Source organism: Magnolia sinica, chromosome 1 (assembly GCF_029962835.1).
Source record: "Magnolia sinica isolate HGM2019 chromosome 1, MsV1, whole genome shotgun sequence".
NCBI lineage: Eukaryota > Viridiplantae > Streptophyta > Magnoliopsida > Magnoliales > Magnoliaceae > Magnolia > Magnolia sinica.
This window is the reverse complement of record NC_080573.1, coordinates 104,714,618-104,732,744: the sequence shown is the minus strand read 5'-3', so window position 1 is coordinate 104,732,744 and position 18,127 is coordinate 104,714,618. Positions and strand designations below refer to the sequence as shown.

The window sequence follows — 18,127 nt, the reverse complement described above, 5'->3', positions numbered from 1 at the left end:
TTTTATCTTCGGCCAACGAAACATGTAGTGATACCGACAACTCGAACACTGCTTGGTATACAAATGCACATTACCTTCCATGTCTAGAACTTTCCAGAACTGTTGGTGAGCAAGTTAAAATGGATATGCTTAACTAATTTTGTTGTTGTACACAGCCTTTTGTGTACATGTGGAGTACTGTACATATATGAAGTATTGAACGTGCTATTCTGTAGTCTCTCAGGGAGCGTTTAGCGCATGGTATTAGATGGGATTAGGTGGGAGGTAATTGATTTGGTCCCATGCGGGATTTTTGTAGATTTTGAAATCCACTACGCATGTGGGCCTAGAGCTGTACACGAGTCAAGCTGAGCCGAGTATTGCCCAGCTCATACTCCGCTCGCACTGCCCGAGTCCTACTCATACTCGGTTCTGCTCAGGCATCGAGCATGGATTCCCTGCTCGTGCCCTACTCGTCTGAGTACGAGTAGAGTACGAGCAGAAATCGAGCCGAGTCGAGTCCGAGTCCGAATTTGAGCCTAATTCGAGCGGGGTTTTCGAGCAACAAATTTAACATATATTAGCTGCATTAACATATATTAACAATTTTAACATATATTAGCTATATTAACATATTAACAATTTCTATATTAACATATATGAGCTATATTAACATATATTAACAATTTCTGATATATATTAGCAATATATGATATCAATTTCTGAAATATATTAACAATTTATACAAAAAACTAATAATAATAAATCAACACCACACAGTACGAGTCGAGTACCGAGTCGAGTACGAGTCGAGCACACGAGTCGAGTATTACCCAGCTCGTACTCGTAATCAAAACAAGTATCAAACTCATGCTCGTGCTCGGCTCAAATTCATGCCGAGTCGAGTAATTCCGAGTCGAGTCGAGCGAGTAATCGAGCTTACTCTGCTCGTGTACAGCTCTATGTGGACCCCACATTGATGCATGTGTTTTATCAATGCCGTCCATCCATAGACGCCCTTTACATGTAACATTCTAGTTATATACGTGTACAAGTGACCGACATCCGTTGTGAATTTAGTTCGTTGATTACAATTCCATCGTCCACCAAACGGGATTTTGCTTAATCTAGTGTTTTTCCCATAGCAAGAATGTTATCCCAAACATGGGGATTGGCTGGCCCAAAAACCATGGCATTTCCAGACATGCATTCATTGTGCAATAATAGTGTTAATCCCATCTAATACAATCCCATACCATTTAATCGTATGGACCAAACAGGCCCTCAGAGTACATGCCTAAAGGAGATCTTAAGTTTATATTTTAGATTACACTGAAATTTGATGATGCTTATCTTCTGCAATACTAATATGATTATAAATAAAGCTGATTTAGAGAAGAGAGACAACTTTCTATTCTCTCATTTTCCTCATATGCTTCTCTCTTCTTTCCTTCTCTCTTCTTCTTATTTACCTGCAAATTGTTAATTTTTTCTTAGTTATCTCTAATTTCTACTGTTCATTTAGCTGAGATATCATGTTGATGCTTGTTAGATTTTCAAAGAGTAGCAGGTTTCCCTTGTGATAGTTCATTCCTACTTTGTAGTTGTGTAGTTGGGGATGGGCATCTACATTGTTATATTCTTCATAAACAATATTATCTGGACACTTCTACTTTCTGGGTTTTTGCTGTCCTAACCCTGACATGGCACAACTTTTCAAAGCCTGTGTGAGTGTCCAGCGATGTTTTCAACAAGTGCTGTCTCAGCACATTTTTTTGAAGGATAATGATTTTATTCAAAGCTACTGGGCGGCAACCCAAAGCAGCAAAAATACAAAGAAGAAAAAGAAACATCATAGCCCCAATAATGATTGGGCAAAGGAAACATCACAATGATGAACAGAACCTGCCCAATCAATTACATCCCTTTTAGACTTCCAAAATACTTTTTCCCAAGGCCCCAATCTATTCCTAAAACACCACGCATTGCATTCCGCCGAAGTATTCCAAAGAACAGCAAGCAAACACAAATGCCATAATGCTCGGCGATCCTTGGCCATCTGTACCTCATGCCAAGACTGGAGTTTAAGTGAGGTGTCCAGACATTTTTTGTCCTATAGATTTTCTTTTGTCAAGCCAAAGATTTCTTTCTTGACCTAAAGCTTGTCTCCACTCTCTTAGTGTTGAAAAAACCATTCTAGGGATCCTCTCACCTTTTTTAAGGTCTATTGTAGGTGCCATCAGTGATTTAAATATTGGTATCGATGCATGTATCACACCACATGTATCGGAGAATGTTTTGCTATTTGAGAGAAACATTGGGAAATGTGGAAAAAATTTCAATAAAAAATCAAGATATGTTGAAAGAGACATGATTATTCACTTTGAACTCAGAAGATGACAAAACCCAGTATGCACAAGTTTCCTTTATTATCATTGAAAAGGTATAATACAAGAATAGGTGGAAATTAATAATCCTGAAATAAGGATGCTGAATAAGGAACAACACCGAGAGTTTAGGCATCTTTCCAAAAAACAAAACAAATAGAGTTCAGGTTCGAATTCCGTGGATAATATGGATGGGATTGTCAATAATGATAGAAAAATGAAACGCTTCCTCATGATTCTTATTTATGTACATGATATTTTGAGAAATGGCTGGTTGAACTTGAAAATTCACTCATTCAATGAGTACATTGAATTGGATTCGGTTGGATGGGAGGGTCCTAAATTATGCGATGTTTGATAGAAGTAATGCAACCGTATTCATATAAGTCATAAATCATACAAGTATGAAAACATATTTCCCAAACAAATTTGGGAGAAAATGGGCTTTTGTGGGCTTCTTCTTCTTTTCCATTTTTTTTTTCTTTTCTTTTTTTTTTTTTTTGAATTTCTAGTGTGGGAATGTCACCGATGCATATCACAATATATCACATGTATTGACAATACAAGAGACTTTTATGAAGGGTTTTTGGTAGAATATCACAATGTAGAAACAAAGTGGTGACCATTTATAATTTGTAGAAACTGGCATTATTCCAAACCGTTGCGCGATGTGCTTAAGAGATGCAGAGTCAATGAACCACTTTTTCATTCATTATGCGGTAGCTTGTTCGGTTTGGGACATGTTTTTAGTGATTTTCCAAACTCATTGGGTGATGTAGGGATCCATTGAAGCCCTCCTAGAAGCTTGGCATGGGGCATTGACAAAGTAGTTTGGAGGCTTGTGTTCCTAGCAGTTTTGTGGTCCTTATGGGGAAAGGAACAATAGGATCATCCAGAACTTGCATGTGCCAGAGGTTGAGGTTTTTAAGAGGGCTAAGTTCTTGATCTTGGAATGGTGTATTCTTGCTTCCTCAATTGTAGAGTCAGGGTGGTTGTAAATTTCTAGCCGTTTGGCGTTCTTTAATAAAAGTTGTTATCTTTAAAAGAAAAAAAACAGCCAGGATTTTCATTGCCCACATCCCAAAATATTACCAGAAGCAAATATACTTCTTAAAATAAAAGGGGTAGCTACAACCAGGAAGCATAAGGGAGTACTAATCATATTTAATATTTCCATTGCTCCCATATAGAATCAGATATGCCCCAAAAGGATTTCTTGGAAGCAAAAAAAAAAAAAAAAACAAGACAATCCAAACCGTAAAAAAGTTGACATGCCCATGCAATACTCGTATCCACAATCTAAAAAAGTTGTATAAAAGTTGTATTCTTGCTTCCTCAATTGTAGAGTCAGGGTGGTTGTAAATTTCTAGCCGTTTGGCGTTCTTTAATAAAAGTCATTGTCATCTTTAAAAGAAAAAAAAAAACAACCAGGATTTTCATTGCCCGCATCCCAAAATATTACCAGAAGCAAGTATACTTCTTAAAATAATAGGGGTAGCTACAACCAGGAAGCATAAGGGAGTACTAATCATATTTAATATTTCCATTGCTCCCATATAGAATCAGATATGCCCCAAAAGGAATTCTTTGAAAAAAAAAAGACAATCCAAACCGTAAAAAGTTGACATGCCCATGCAATACTCATATCCACAATCTAAAAGTGGTCACCATAGTCCATAAAAACCTGAAGACATGCATTCAAACAATACCAAATCTGAAAAGAAGCTAAGCATAGTAGGGGTAATTGCAAATAACCCTAAGAATATTAGTTTTAACAACGACACCAAGATGTAAGTTTCTTTGAGTTACAAAAGGGAGCAGGTTCGCGAGAAACACATCTACAGAAGGCGGTCGAGGACACGCAAGAGGCAAATCAAGGGAGAGGAGAGATGGTGGTATCAACCAAAGCTCAGGTAACCCTCAGAGATCGATAGCACGGAAAGGGAACTCGAAGAAAGGAAGCAACGATGGGGGTGAGAGCCAACCTCAAGGGAAAGATAAGGGGAAGGGAATTGATGGCTGCGATCTAAGGGAGAGGGGGATCGTTCTAGGTCCATAGATGACGATAGAGGTTGGGTTCGTGCCAGTAGGAGAAGGGGATCTAAGGGTGATCGAAAAAGGGAGGTCAAGGCTTCTCTGGAGGAGATGCCAACTCTGTATGTTAGGGGCTACTTGAAGGGGGTGGGTGCCTATCAATTTGGTTAGGGTTTTTGAAAGGGCAAGGGATGTCAGGGAGGTGGTGACTCCCCACTTTTAAGGCTCTGGAGCTCCATGCAGCTTCGCCTTTGTTCACATGAAGACGGAGGAGCTACGGGCAACTATTGAGCAACTGAATGGTGAGAGCTTTGCTGGCAGGAAGATGCTAATCCAAATGGCTAGGTTTGGTCCAGCTGTAGTTAGTGAAGAATAAAAAGCAAAGCCTATCAAGCAAGGATGGAACAAGGCTTGGAGGTTGGTTACCAAGAAATAGGGTGAAGGGGACTCCTTTGTTCTGAGGGAGGATTATCCCAACACAGCTTCCATTTCAGGAGAGAGACCCCACTCTTTCAACACAACCCTAGTTAGAGAAGAAGGCAAAATCAGGCGGAGGAAACTGCCTGAGAACAGGGGGCCGCGAGCACTGCTTTACAGAGGAGTTGGGTGTGCAAGAGAGAAACCCTGCTGGGAGTTGAGTTCTATGTTGATCCGAAAGTGGTTGAAAGTGTGAAGCCAATGCTCCAGTGGTTAGTGCTAGCGGAGACTAGGGAGGGGGCTCTTCTCTCCCAGATTAGGGTTTGGTTGAAAGCCTGTTGCAGGTTGGAGGAGTGCAACTACAAGATCAAGCCCCTATTAGCTAGTGAGGCATGGATTTCAGTCAAGCCAAGCTCTAATCTCGATCAAATGGTGAATAAGGTGTCCCGTATCGGTATCGATTGGCGTAACGGTGACCTCCAAAACCGATACGGATACGGGGGCGTAACGGTGATACGGGGGCGTAACGGCGCAAAATTTTTTTTTTGCCAAAAAAATATGAAAAAATATGGATTAAATCCGGAATATTCTAAGCATTCCAAATATGCATTCATTTATAAATTGGAACATGTTTATGGTGGTGTAACGGTCCACTCTTTAGTGAGAAGTTGTATCGGACTGTCTGATGAATTTATGAACCAGATAACCTGAATTTGACTACAAAATTCATATATTTAATTTTCTAACTATCTACTATCAATGATAGATATATTAGAATGAATGTAATATGAAAATATCTTACATTTAGGTGTTTGCAATTATTTTTGAGGGCCAAAATTCATGCGTAAATAGAAAAAAATATAAAATGGCACCCCAAATATGTAAAATGCACATTAACATGTTCTACTATGATTAACACATCATATGGCATCATTAAAACAGCAAAAGAATCATTAAAAAATGATTTTTCGAATTTTCAAAAAAAGGGCCGAAATAAATGCGTAAATAGAAAAAAATAAAAAAATATATATAAAATGGCACCCCAAATATGTAAAATGCACATTAACATGTTCTACTATGATTAACACATCATATGGCATCATTAAAACAGCAAAAGAATCGTTAAAAAATGATTTTTCGAATTTTCAAAAAAAGGGCCGAAATAAATGCGTAAATAGAAAAAAATATAAAAAAATATAAAATGGCACCCCAAATCTGTAAAATGCATATTAACATGTTCTACTATGATTAACACATCATATGGCATCATTAAAACAGCAAAAGAATCATTAAAAAATGATTTTTCGAATTTTCAAAAAAAGGGCCAAAATAAATGCGTAAATAGAAAAAAATATAAAAAATATATAAAATGGAACCCCAAATCTGTAAAATGCACATTAACATGTTCTACTATGATTAACACATCATATGACATCATTAAAACAGCAAAAGAATCATTTAAAAATGGTTTTTCGAATTTTCAAAAAAGGGCCAAAATAAATGCGTAAATAGAAAAAATATTAAAAATATAAAATGGCACCCCAAATCTGTAAAATGCACATTAACATGTTCTACTATGATTAATACATCAAATGGCATGATTAAAACAGCAAAACAACCATTAAAAACTGATTTTTAAGAGGCCAAAATTCATGCGTAAATAGAAAAAAAATTAAAAAATTATTAAATGGCACCCCAAATCTGTAAAATGCACATTAACATGTTCTACTATGATTAACACATCATATGACATGATTAAAACAGAAAAATATATTAAAAAAAGTATAAATACCTATTTTTGACGAATTTTTGAAAAATGGCCCACCGAGCTTTGATTCAAAAAAATCTATAATATAATGTGTTTTTCTATCAAATACCTAGCTAAGGTTAGTCGAAATTAGTAGTAGAGGGAGTTAGAAACAGTTTGGAAGCAAGAGGTTTCAAAAAAACAGCAAAAACAGAGCTAAATTTTTTACCGTTACGGCTGACCGTTACGGGCAGTAACGGCCGTTACGCCCGTATCGGCCGTTTCGGCCCCGAAACGGGTAACGGTTTGCACCGTTACCGTTACGTATCGGCCGATACGGCCGATACGTAACCGATTTGGCATTCCATGGGTGATGGTTGTTGTGATGTTCAACGATGGGCCGATTGTCTCTATTCGTAAATGGGAAGATGGGTCTGTTTTGGGGAGTGAGATAGCTTGGTATCTCATTTGGGGTATTCCCTTGGAGCTATACAACAAGGATGCATTCATGGCCGTCGGAGGGTGCGTCGGGGAGGTACTAGCCCTAGACGAAGCATTTGAGCTCAGGAAAGACCTTAGCGCTATCGGGCTATCTATCAGAAGAAGCAGGATGGTTCCAACTTCAAATTCTGTTAAACCCCAAAGTGGGCGAGATCACCATTCAATTGAAAATGGTGGAGTTGTTGTGCGGGATACCATGCATGTGGGGAGAGGCCTGGAAAAAGTGTGAGTAGGCACTAACGATCTCCCAAGTTGGTGGTGGTTGTTGGGAAGGAGCTCCGCTTCAGTTGTCGGGTGGAGCACCATAAGGGGGGACGGTGCAATGTCTGCAGGTGATTAGGTAGCATGCAATTAGAGGACGAGTGGCGCACCCCCATTCGCGCTTGTTGGAAAGGTATTCTGCAGGAGCACCGAGATATGCAAGAACGTAAATTGTTAGCCATTCTGATTTTGCTGAGGGCTCGCATGTTGGGACGTCGAAGGCTCGTGCAAGGGCGGAATTGAGAGGTTTAGAATGAGGCTGGGTCCGAAGCTCCTCTTCTTTCGTAAGCTCGGGTGGAGGTGTCGAGAACTGGGGGACCTCGGGATCATAATCGGTTCGAAGTCTTGAAGGGCTCGTTGGAATCATTAACTCAAAAAGCCGATTGTGGTGCCAAGAAGGAGACACATCCCCCTCTTTCTATGTCAGTTGTCTAGATCGAAAACCCCTTACATGCCATTAGGTGTGAACAACCACGTGTAAAGTTTGTCTCGATCTTGAGGTTGGACAGGTTTTGATGGCGACATGTGGATCGTCACATGTGAACTTGGTTTCTCTCCCCGTAGAGCCCTTGTCACACACAAACTTGCAAGATCTTTCATTAAAACCCTTGTCATGTCCGATGGTTCAGTTCATAGAAGCTTTTAAGCCGAGCGAGAAGGTCCCAGTTCCCTCTCTCCCTATTTGCATAAGAGGTTCTTACTCCCTTATGGAAGAGGCGGTCTTCGGTTTATTCTCCGGAGGCAAGATGATTCTGCTTAGGAGAAGAAGTTCAGCCAACAAATATGAGGATGAGCTCGATTGGACGAAGGATATCATCGATAGGGTGGGAAGGAAGCTCAGGATGTCCTTTCATGCAAGCAATGAGGATGCGGTGGCTTTCCTTCAGTTTATTGAAGAGCGAGGAAATCTGTCAGTTAGACGATCTATAAGGTGAACCCACTGTGGAGGCTAGAAAGCTCGGTCAACTATGAAGCAAGGAGCAAGGTTAGTGGACCAAGCAAGGGTAGAAGGGCGAGGTTTGTGTCTCAATGAATATGTCAGTTGGAACGTCAGGGGTCTATGGAGTAGGGAAAAACGTCTTCAGATCAAGGAGATGTGCAAGAAGATAAAGGCTCAGATCATTGCGCTTCAGGAAACAAAGTTATCCTTGTGCGATAAGGCAGTGGTGGACTCGATTTAGTGGTTAAAGTCAAAGGACTACAATTGCTTGGATGCTGTGGGCACTTCGGGAGGGATCCTTGTTGTTTGGACCTCTAGCATATGGCATATGGAAGATAGCTGGTGCGGCGAATTTTCTGCATAGGTGCTCCTCTTTAATCTTGCTTCTGGTTTCAAGTGGGTATTCTCAGCTATTTATGGTCCCTGTAGAACTTATTAGAGGTCCAGATTCTAGGAGGAGATTAGGAAAATTCCAGTAAGATGGTCGATGCCCTAGTTTTTTTTTTTTTTTTTGGGGGTTTGGGGGGGGTTGGTGCTGACTCAATTCACTTTTGAGAAATCAAACGGCTCTTGATGTACAAGAAGCATGTAGGATTTCTCTAGTTGGTTTCAGTGTTTCGATTCGATCGACATTCTTATGTCTAGGGCTAAGTTTACGTGGTCCAATGGGCAGAGCTCCTCGATCATGTTGCGGCTGGATAAGTTTCTTTTATCTCCAGATTGGTGGGAAATATTCCCTCTGGCCCAATCAATAGGTCTCTCGAGACCTGCTTCTGATCACAAACCCGTCCTTCTTCAAGTTTAGTTAGAAAACTAGGGCCCAAAACCCTTTTGTTTCGAGTTATTTTGGTTGGAGACTAAGGGCTTTATGGAGATGGTTCAGACTTGGTGGAGGTCCTTTTTAGTTGAAGGATTGACTAGTTTTAGGCTACATAAAAAGCTAAAACTTTTTAAAGGGGATCTGAATAGGTGGAATACGAAAATTTGCGGCGACAAAGAGACCAAGATGTTTGCACTTCTTGAGGAGATTCAAACCCTCGACTTAAAGGAGGAAGGGGGTGCCTCATCACCAGAGGAAATAAAGAAACAGACTTCATTGTCAGCGAATTATTCGAAGATCCTTAAGGAGGGTCCTTGGCTGAAGGAAGGTGACAAAAATTCACGTTTCTTTCACAGTTTAGCATCGACCAGGGCTAGAATCAATAGAATCAACTCCTTGCTGGTGGATGGTATAAGAATTGAAAAAAAGGAGCAGGTTTGAGAAGCGATTGTGGTTTACTATCAGAAATTGCTTTCTAGAGAGTGTTGGGTTAGGCCGAGATTAGGTCATCTCCATTTTGATTAGATGTCGAAGGAGTCAGTTGGCCATCTTGAGAAAACCTGTGATAAAAGAGGAGATGAAGGAAGCTATAGACAACTTGGGTAGAGAAAAAGCGCACGGACCCGACTGTTTACCCCTCACCTTTTTCCAAGTTTTTTTTTGGCATGTGGTGAAGAACGATGTGGTTGATTTCATAAAGGATTTTTTTGACAAGGGTTGGCTTCCTCCCGAGCTTGGCGCTTTTTTTATTGTACTTATCCTCAAGATCGAAGGGACAAAAGGTTTGAAAGATTTCAGACCTATTAGTTTGATTGGGAGACCGTACAAAATTTTGGCTAAGGTGCTAGCCTCGAGATTTAAAGGGGTGTTGGGGAGTATTATATTGCATTTTCAAGGGGCTTTTGAAGGACGGAGGCAAATCCTGGACAACGCTCTTATGGCTCACGAAAGTTTCGATTCTCACTTTAAAGAGAAGAAAGCGGCATTATATGCAAGCTTGACGTTGAGAAGGCGTGCGGTGGGCCGCGCAAGATGGTCCACGTTGTGATAGCGTGCGGGGCAAGCTATCCCACAACGTGGCTCACTTGTGGGCCCCACAACAAACCACAAAGGTAAAGGGAATGAAAAAGGAAGGAAAAGAGAAGGAAAGAGGGGATTCCGGTATTGGGGTGGCCCTCCACCACTATGGGGTCCACCACACACTTCGTACAAACACAAGATGGGTCCCACAACAAAGGAATAAGGAAGAGTTTGTCCTTCCTTGCACTCAATGTGACGATGGACGGTCAAATCAGGCCGGATCATCAATCAGACGGCTTGGATGATGATGCTCCTCCCCTAATTCCTCTAACTCTCAAACTTTCCCTCAAGCTCTCTCTAATCTCTCTCTTAAACACTTCTTTTTCAAACACTCTCTAAAGCAACCTCTCTTTCTTAAGCAGTTTCTGTTCTCTCTCTAATCTCTCTCCATCCTCTCTCTAATTTCTTCTCCTCTTCTCACTCTCATCTGCTAGGAAAAATGGAGAAATGAGAAGGGTTTGGGAACTTTTGTGGTAGAATTTCTTGGATAGAGAGGGGAATTGGAAAAGATGGAGGGGTAGGATGGGAAGAGGGAAAGAGAGGGGAGTTGCTTTGCATGAGCAAGGGTATGGGTGAGTGATGGGAGACATGGCCTTGTTTGACTAATGGGGAGAGAGAGGTGAGTGATTGATGGGTTGATTGATTGATGGATTAGATTGCCTTGAGATTTGTGCAAGTGGGGCCCTGACCATGTGTGTTGCGCGACCCACCTCAAATTGTGCAAAAAAATTACAACTTCTAATTTAGGTGTTGAAATGGGATGTGCTGCACAACATTGGAATCATAGCGCCTGCACGGTAGCCAAGGCATAAGTCTCGGGTCGTTGCGGTACTGAAATAGGGTTATGATCGAAGCTCGCCAATCTAATCCACTTGGAACATGCTAGCACTGAAAATGAAGCGTACGGTCAGTCTCACAAGGTTACAGTCTTACATGCTTTCCAAGGCTTAGGACTCTGATCTTGTGAGCAGCTTCAGGGTGGCTAACTTAGGAGACCAGATATCTCTTCGTTTGGCCGACTACACAATCATTTTTTGCGATGCAGAAAAGGCCATGGTGGAGGATATAAGGAAAGTAGTTATTTGTTTTGAGGCGGTCTCCGGTTTGAAGATTTAATGTGGGAAAAAGTGAGATTATGAGAATTCATCTATCTAAAGAAGAGGTTGAGCACTTTGCGCATCTTTTCGGGTGTAAGGCTGCTTCTTTTTCGTCTACCTACTTAGGACTCTCACTTTGTATTGGCAAACCAGCGAAGCACCTTCGGGATAAGGTGATAGAAACGCGCAAGTTGTCCAAATGGAAGAGCCACTACATCTCGCTAGGTGGAAGGCTCACCCGTATCAAAGCAGCCTTCTCCAACATGTTGTTGTATTTCATGTCATTTTTGAAATGCCCTCAATCCATTCTAAGTAGATTGGATAAGTTGAGGAGAGGCTTCTTATGGAGGGGATCAATAAAAGCCAACAAGTTCCATTTGTTAAGGCGGGAGGAGGTGTGTAAGCTATTTCCTCTAGGTGGTGTGGGTATTCGGGATCTGGACAACATGAATTCAACTCTTCTTGGCAAATGGTTGTGGCGTATAGTTATTGCCAATGTTCGAAATATCGATATCGCGTTACGAATCGCACCCTTGGGATACAGATACATATCGGTTATCACATGGGATATATCAGTTGTATCGCGTAATGTATCGCTGTTGTTGGAAACATGGGAAAACATTGGGAAATTGGTCAAATTTTTCAATGAAACTTCAGTTATTGTTAAAAAAGACATCAATACACACTTATAAATCAAACATTACAAAAAACAAGTGTACATAATAGGTTTTCTTTGTTTGGGGTCCTAATCTATGCGTTGTCTAACTAAATTGATGTAAGTATATTCAAAGTCTATGAAGACGTGTGGAAACACAAGCATTACGTTCAAAAGAAGAATCACTAGATCAGGTTACATACAAGTTTGGACACAAAGATTGCAACCGATTTGTAAGAAATTGGAAATTTTTTTATTTTTTTAAATTTTCCACAACTCGGCCCATCTCCTCCACATCTTAAAATTGAAGCTCCCAATCTAAGGTTTTTCATGCAAAACATGAAAAATCATGGATTTGTAATAATTTGACACTGATTTAACATGATTTACAAAAAAAAAAACACGATCGAAAATCGAAAATGCTCACCGAATTGAACACGTGGGATATATCCCACTACGTGTGGGTTTTGTATTGCACAGGTGTGATACAAGATATATCGTGGAATATATCGGCCGATATTGTCAATATACTTAAAACACTAGTTATTGCGACCAAGTATGGGGTGGAGGCTGGTGGGGTAGGAGATTTAAGCGGTCCTCGTTGTACAGAGCATCTCATATATGGAAATCTATCATGGCACTTCATGATAAATTCTTCTGGGGCATCACTTTCGACATGGGGGATGGATCGAGAATTAAGTTTTGGCAGGACACGTGGTGCTGCAACTCTCCTTTAGCTCTCTCCCCTAATCTGGCTTGTTTAGCTCTGACAAAGGAAGTGATTGTGGCGGATTGCTTCAGCATCTCCTATTCATCTGGTTTTTGGTCGCCGCCGTGTAGAAGGAATCTCGATGATAGAGAGGTTGAGGACCTAACCTTTCTACTGGCTGTCTTCACCTTTTTCACTCTTATTGAGGCTGGACAGTTCGGGTCGCTTCTCGGTTAAATCTTTTTATAGGGCACTACAGCCGATTAGCAACGAAAACCCAGAGGGGATGACATTCCACTTTTGGTTCTATGGATTGCCGCCAAGAGTAGCAGCCTTTACCTGGCTGGTGGGGAGGAAAAGGGTGGTAACGGTAGATAATCTCTAGAAACGGACCTTAATGATCCCCAAAATGTGCAGCCTATGCATGCAAGATGCCGAGTCCATTGACCATTTGTTCATTCGCTGCCTGTTTACCTCCATGGTGTGGGACTTAGCTGTTTTTGGATGTCGTGGATCATGTGGAGTTCATAACGGACTTGCTTTCGGTGTGGCATGGAGGAGGTGATGGGTTGACCAACTTATCTAAGTGGCTCATGACTTTGCCAGCTATATAGTGGTCTATTTAGGGTGAAAGGAATAGAAGATGTTCTGCAATTTTCAGGGTTCAGTTGAAGCGTTGATGACAATTATTACAGTTTCTGTAGATGAGTGGGTAGACTCAGATTAGTCTGAGTGGTTGTGGTCAGTTTTGGCCTTTTGCAGGTAGTTTCTTTTTCTTTGTATTCTTTCCTTCCTGCTGTTGCAGGCTGGTTTCGTTAATAAAATTATCCAAAAAAAAACAGAAGAAGCTAAACAATGAAAATTTTCTACAATAAGCCAAAGTAAGATTTTTAGTCCGTGCATCTGAAAAGAGTCAGTAGAACAAAATCATGCATTTGAACAAGAACAAATCCATATCAGAAGAAGCATTGAAAAAAAATTCAGGGACTTCTACAACATGCAACTATGATCCTTTGTCACAGAATACAAAAACACATTCCATCAAATCAAACCCAAAACCATATAAGAATTCAGACAAACTCCAAAAGGAAGGAGGGAGGGAGGGATTGCAAACCAGCGTTTAAGGGTTGCAAGAAAACAAGCATTCCAGCGATCATCTTGTTAGAAAATTAAATATAAAATTGAGTAGGTCGCAAGAAAACATGCATTCCAGTGATCATCTTGTTAGAAAATTAAATATAAATTTGTGTAGGGAAACTGAACCTTTATCACGTGATTGAATTCTGTTCTTTCAAGGCAGCCACCATCTGTTTTGTATCTTATCAATGGTTTGGATCACCAAATGTGAACCTGATCCAACTGAAATGGTCCCGAGTCTCCGGACATATCCTAACTACCAGATTTCGATGTATTCTGGCAAACCTTTGAGATGCAATGGTTTCTCCAGCTTGTGATTGTGGTATTACACACTTGAGCTGGAAGGTTGGACAGAACTGTTTGAGTTTTGAGATTGAATAAGTAGGGCCTTGGTTCCATGATCCACACTGTTGATTTGACAGGCTTCGTAGTGGATCGTCCTTGCACCAAAAAATACTGAGATTGAAGATCCTAGCTTACAATATTTGGTCTTTCTCTCTTAATTGTTTGTTTGTTGACCATCCATGGAAGGGTTGGAATTCTTCCGTATTGGTTGATCTTTGATGCATCAACCATCGATGGTTTGGATGAGCGAGTCAGGGCACCTACTTGCCCCCAGATGGCTAGCCTTGTACATGTTGAGGATGAATTCTCTATAGGACGGCACTTGGCACCCCTGCCATGCATCCCGGTAACACTATTCATCAGTGTCACTTTTAGCTGCTGACTTGATTCTGAAATCTGAAACACATAATGTGGAATTGCAAATGTTGATACTAGTTTGTAATTCTTGAGAAACTCTATAATATTTGATGTTGAATGATAAGAAGTGTGAATTTTTATGGATATGCACTGAAACATGCAAGTTGATGGCTATAAAAACTTGAATATTATGAACTCTTCAGTGCACAACTTCATATATCATTATTTACTCAAGGAACCCACCCTGCAGTTCTCCTGTTTTGCTTGCTGACCATATTCAGGCATGCAACTGGGTCAGGCTGGCCTGATAATTTAAGGCTCTGGTCTGCTTTGTGGTGGATTCATCGATGGGGCCCATGCGCCTGACTTGCCCAGCCTGGTCCGACTTGGTATACTTTTTTGTTGTTGTTGTTGTTGTTGAAAGATAATGATAATTTATTTAAAAAGGGAGCTGGACGAAAGCCCGCAAATTACAAAACGAGGCCCAATACAGGGGAGCGAGATCACAATCAGCCCTATACGCTGTTTTCCTGGGTGCTGGGTCCTTCACTAGTGGATCCAGTCTAGGTATGGGCCTTGCGCAGCTCATGGATGGATCTGATAAGCCTCAGGGTGACCTACCCCATCAACAGTTTCTATGAAGTCATTGTGATAGTTAATCTGCTTTATAATTGGGAATTTGCATGGAGGAATCTACTATTCATGGCTGGCCTAAAGCTTATTAGCTTTTCTATTGGTTGAATATCAGATTGCAATCCTCAAGGCTTGCTATGAAAGTACGGATATCTCATTGGATTAATTTGATAACTTGCTTAATTGTGTTAAATTGATCCAGTAATTGAGTAAAACTGCATGTTTTCAGCTACTAAAAAGAAGATACGTTATTTGCCTTGATTTATTCCACATTCCTTATCTATCATCATTGGTATCCTTTCCTGGACTAAGTAATGTTTAGTCTTGCCATGAGTATTGACATGGTGCTCCTAACTGTGACAGGTATATCTATGTTTATAACAAGCATGGTACAGAACTTCACTGTCTAAACAAGGTTAGCAATTTGTTATCATCTGAATGCATGCGCTGATTTTTCTTTTTTAAATTTATTAGAGTTGAAGTACCTCCTGTTTTGTTTCACAATTATCAGAGTGACCAGTGTCTCTTTTCTTTTTCTTTTTCTTTTTTTATTTTTCTCTGTGTGTGTGTGTGGATTGAGTACAGAGTTGATCACCTTTTCTTGTGTTCTTTAGCTCTCTAGAATTTTAAGCCTTTTGTTATGTGTAAAATTAATTTATTTCCAATCTGCGGCTTTTGTTATGTTTAAAATTCATGTATTTCCAATCTGCAGCAACCTGAAATTGAGTGTATTCTCTAATGCTGAATTACTGGAACCATGTCACTTGGGGTATGTTTGGGTATCTCAAGGAGCATGCGTGGCTGGATTTATTTCCACCCGGAACTGGTAGTCTGCTTATTTCTGGTCTGACCTGAAACAAGCTTACTAAAGACAGAAAAGCAGAAGTCCACCTGATGAGGTTTCCAATTTCTGTGCTGACCCAAACAAAATGTCAAATCAATGAATCCTAGGGGGTGGTCTCACTCCCATCCCACTCAGATCATGATGTGGGTGTACATCCATATGCAATCTCAGCCTTCCTTAACCCTTCATGTTTTCGTTTCCTGATGAACCTATAAGAACTGAATGCTGTTCTTATTGGATCTTTGATACTGTGCTTACATCTCAGGAACACTGCAGGGGATCTCTGAAGCTTCAGTTCTTGAAAAAACACTTCCTCTTGGCATCGATTAACAAATATGGGCAGCTCCATTATTATGACATAACTACAGGAGAGACAGCTGGTAACCTTCGGACTGGCCTCGGCCGCTGTGATATAATGCAGGCAAATCCCTTCAATGCGATCATAGGTTTAGGGCACCACTCTGGTAAAGTCACCATGTGGAAGCCAACCAGTACCACTCCTCTTGTCAAGATGTTGTGCCACCATGGTCCTGTCTCTGCAATGGCTTTCCACCATGGGGGCCATCTCATGGCCACTGCAGGCATGGACCGGAAGATCAAGCTGTGGGATCTGAGAAAATTCCAGGTCTTGCACACGTATACAGGCCATGCCAAGACCTTGAAATTTAGCCAGAAGGGTTTGCTGGCAATGGGAGATGGATCAAGAGTACAGGTCTGGAGAGATTCCTCAGGAGATCAGGACTACAGCCGCTATATGAGCCATTCCATGGTGAAAGGTTATCAGGTAGGAACAGTCTCATTCCAACCATACGAGGATGTATTGGGCCTGGGCCATTCTATGGGTATATCTTCCATTCTCATCCCAGGATCTGGTGAGCCTAATTTCGATACGTGGGTGGCAAATCCGTATGAAACTTCTCGCCAGCGGAGGGAAAAGGAGGTGCATGATCTCCTCAACAAGCTCCCGCCAGAGGCGATCATGCTGGACCCCTCGAAAATAGGTTTGGTTAAGCCAGCCAAGAGAAAAGAAAGGCCGAGTAAGCAGGAGAGGGAGGCCGAAATGGAAGCGGCAGTTGTGGCTGCCAAAAGCGTTCCCTTGAAGAAGAAAACAAAGGGGAGAAACAAGCCAAGCAAAATGGAGAGGAAGAAACACGGGGTAGTTGAAAGGGCCAAGAGGCCTTTCTTGGAGCAACAAATGAGGGAGGACCAAGGGTCTAACAAGAAGCAGAAAACCAATGAGGAAGTTGAGGTTCCCAAGTCTCTACAACGCTTCATTCGCAAGAAGGTAGAGTGATTGGGTTGAACCAAATCGGCGATGCTGATGATTTGGGTCAAACCGAAATGGAGTCCTTAAAGATTTTGTTCTCCATCGGTTCAAAGAGTTATTTAATACTATGGCAGTGTGATGGTTCACAGATGAACTCAGATACTATATGTGGCATGCAGGTAACTTGAATTAAACCGTCCAAATCATTGGACCAATGTAGATAGTCATAACCATGAAATTAGATTAATTGGATGATCCTAACACCTGATTAATGGAATTCGCTTGTTACCCTAGGACTGTTGGCTATTTTTCATTTTAATGTCCATTACATGTCCACCAATCATTCAGTTAGGTCATCCATCAGCTTGGCATAACTGTTGTTTATGACCTATCTAAATTGGGGTCCACTGTTTGTGGTTTATTTTGAGTGAGATTTATGCCTTTTGTACTTCTTGAAAATACATTCATGCCATGTGTGCAATTTCTGAGTGCCCGAGTATCAAACCATCACTCTGCCAAGAGTATCAGAGTTTTTCTCAAAATTTTCCCTGTAATTTTATTAAGCATATCCTGCTGGGTTTTTGTGAGATGCATATGCATAATGCTCTCTATTTTCATGTGAGGCCGGGTTTGGGAACAGATTTTAAACTGATTGGAGAGGTCCAATAAAAAATTTGATTTTCTGGGTTTCTTATGTAAGACAGAACTGGCGGTGCCAATCCCTGTTTAACATTTTGTTGTCTTTGCCTACTTCCTCAGCCTCTCATTTAAGAAGGGGATGGTTGGTTGAGTGAACCATAATGATGAAAATGGTTCTTTTTCTTCATTTACATTTCTTGATAGTAAAATGAAAATTTGAATTGCTGCAGAGTTCATATTAGACACGAATGTTATATTCATAAAATTTTATATATCTT

General features: G+C 40.8%; 1 protein-coding gene across 3 annotated transcripts in view; it reads left to right on the top strand.

Annotated features, from left to right (window-relative positions):
• LOC131253025 (probable U3 small nucleolar RNA-associated protein 7) overlaps positions 1-17,904 on the top strand; it is a 55,538-nt gene extending 37,634 nt beyond the window's left edge. For all 3 annotated transcript variants that reach the window (XM_058253857.1, XM_058253862.1, XM_058253865.1), the window contains 2 exons: positions 15,463-15,514; positions 16,209-17,904. In XM_058253857.1, the coding sequence (XP_058109840.1) occupies positions 15,463-15,514; positions 16,209-17,237 (1,081 nt within the window). In that variant the 3' untranslated portion in view covers positions 17,238-17,904. The remainder of the gene's footprint in view (positions 1-15,462; positions 15,515-16,208) is intronic.
• Positions 17,905-18,127: the final 223 nt, after the last annotated feature.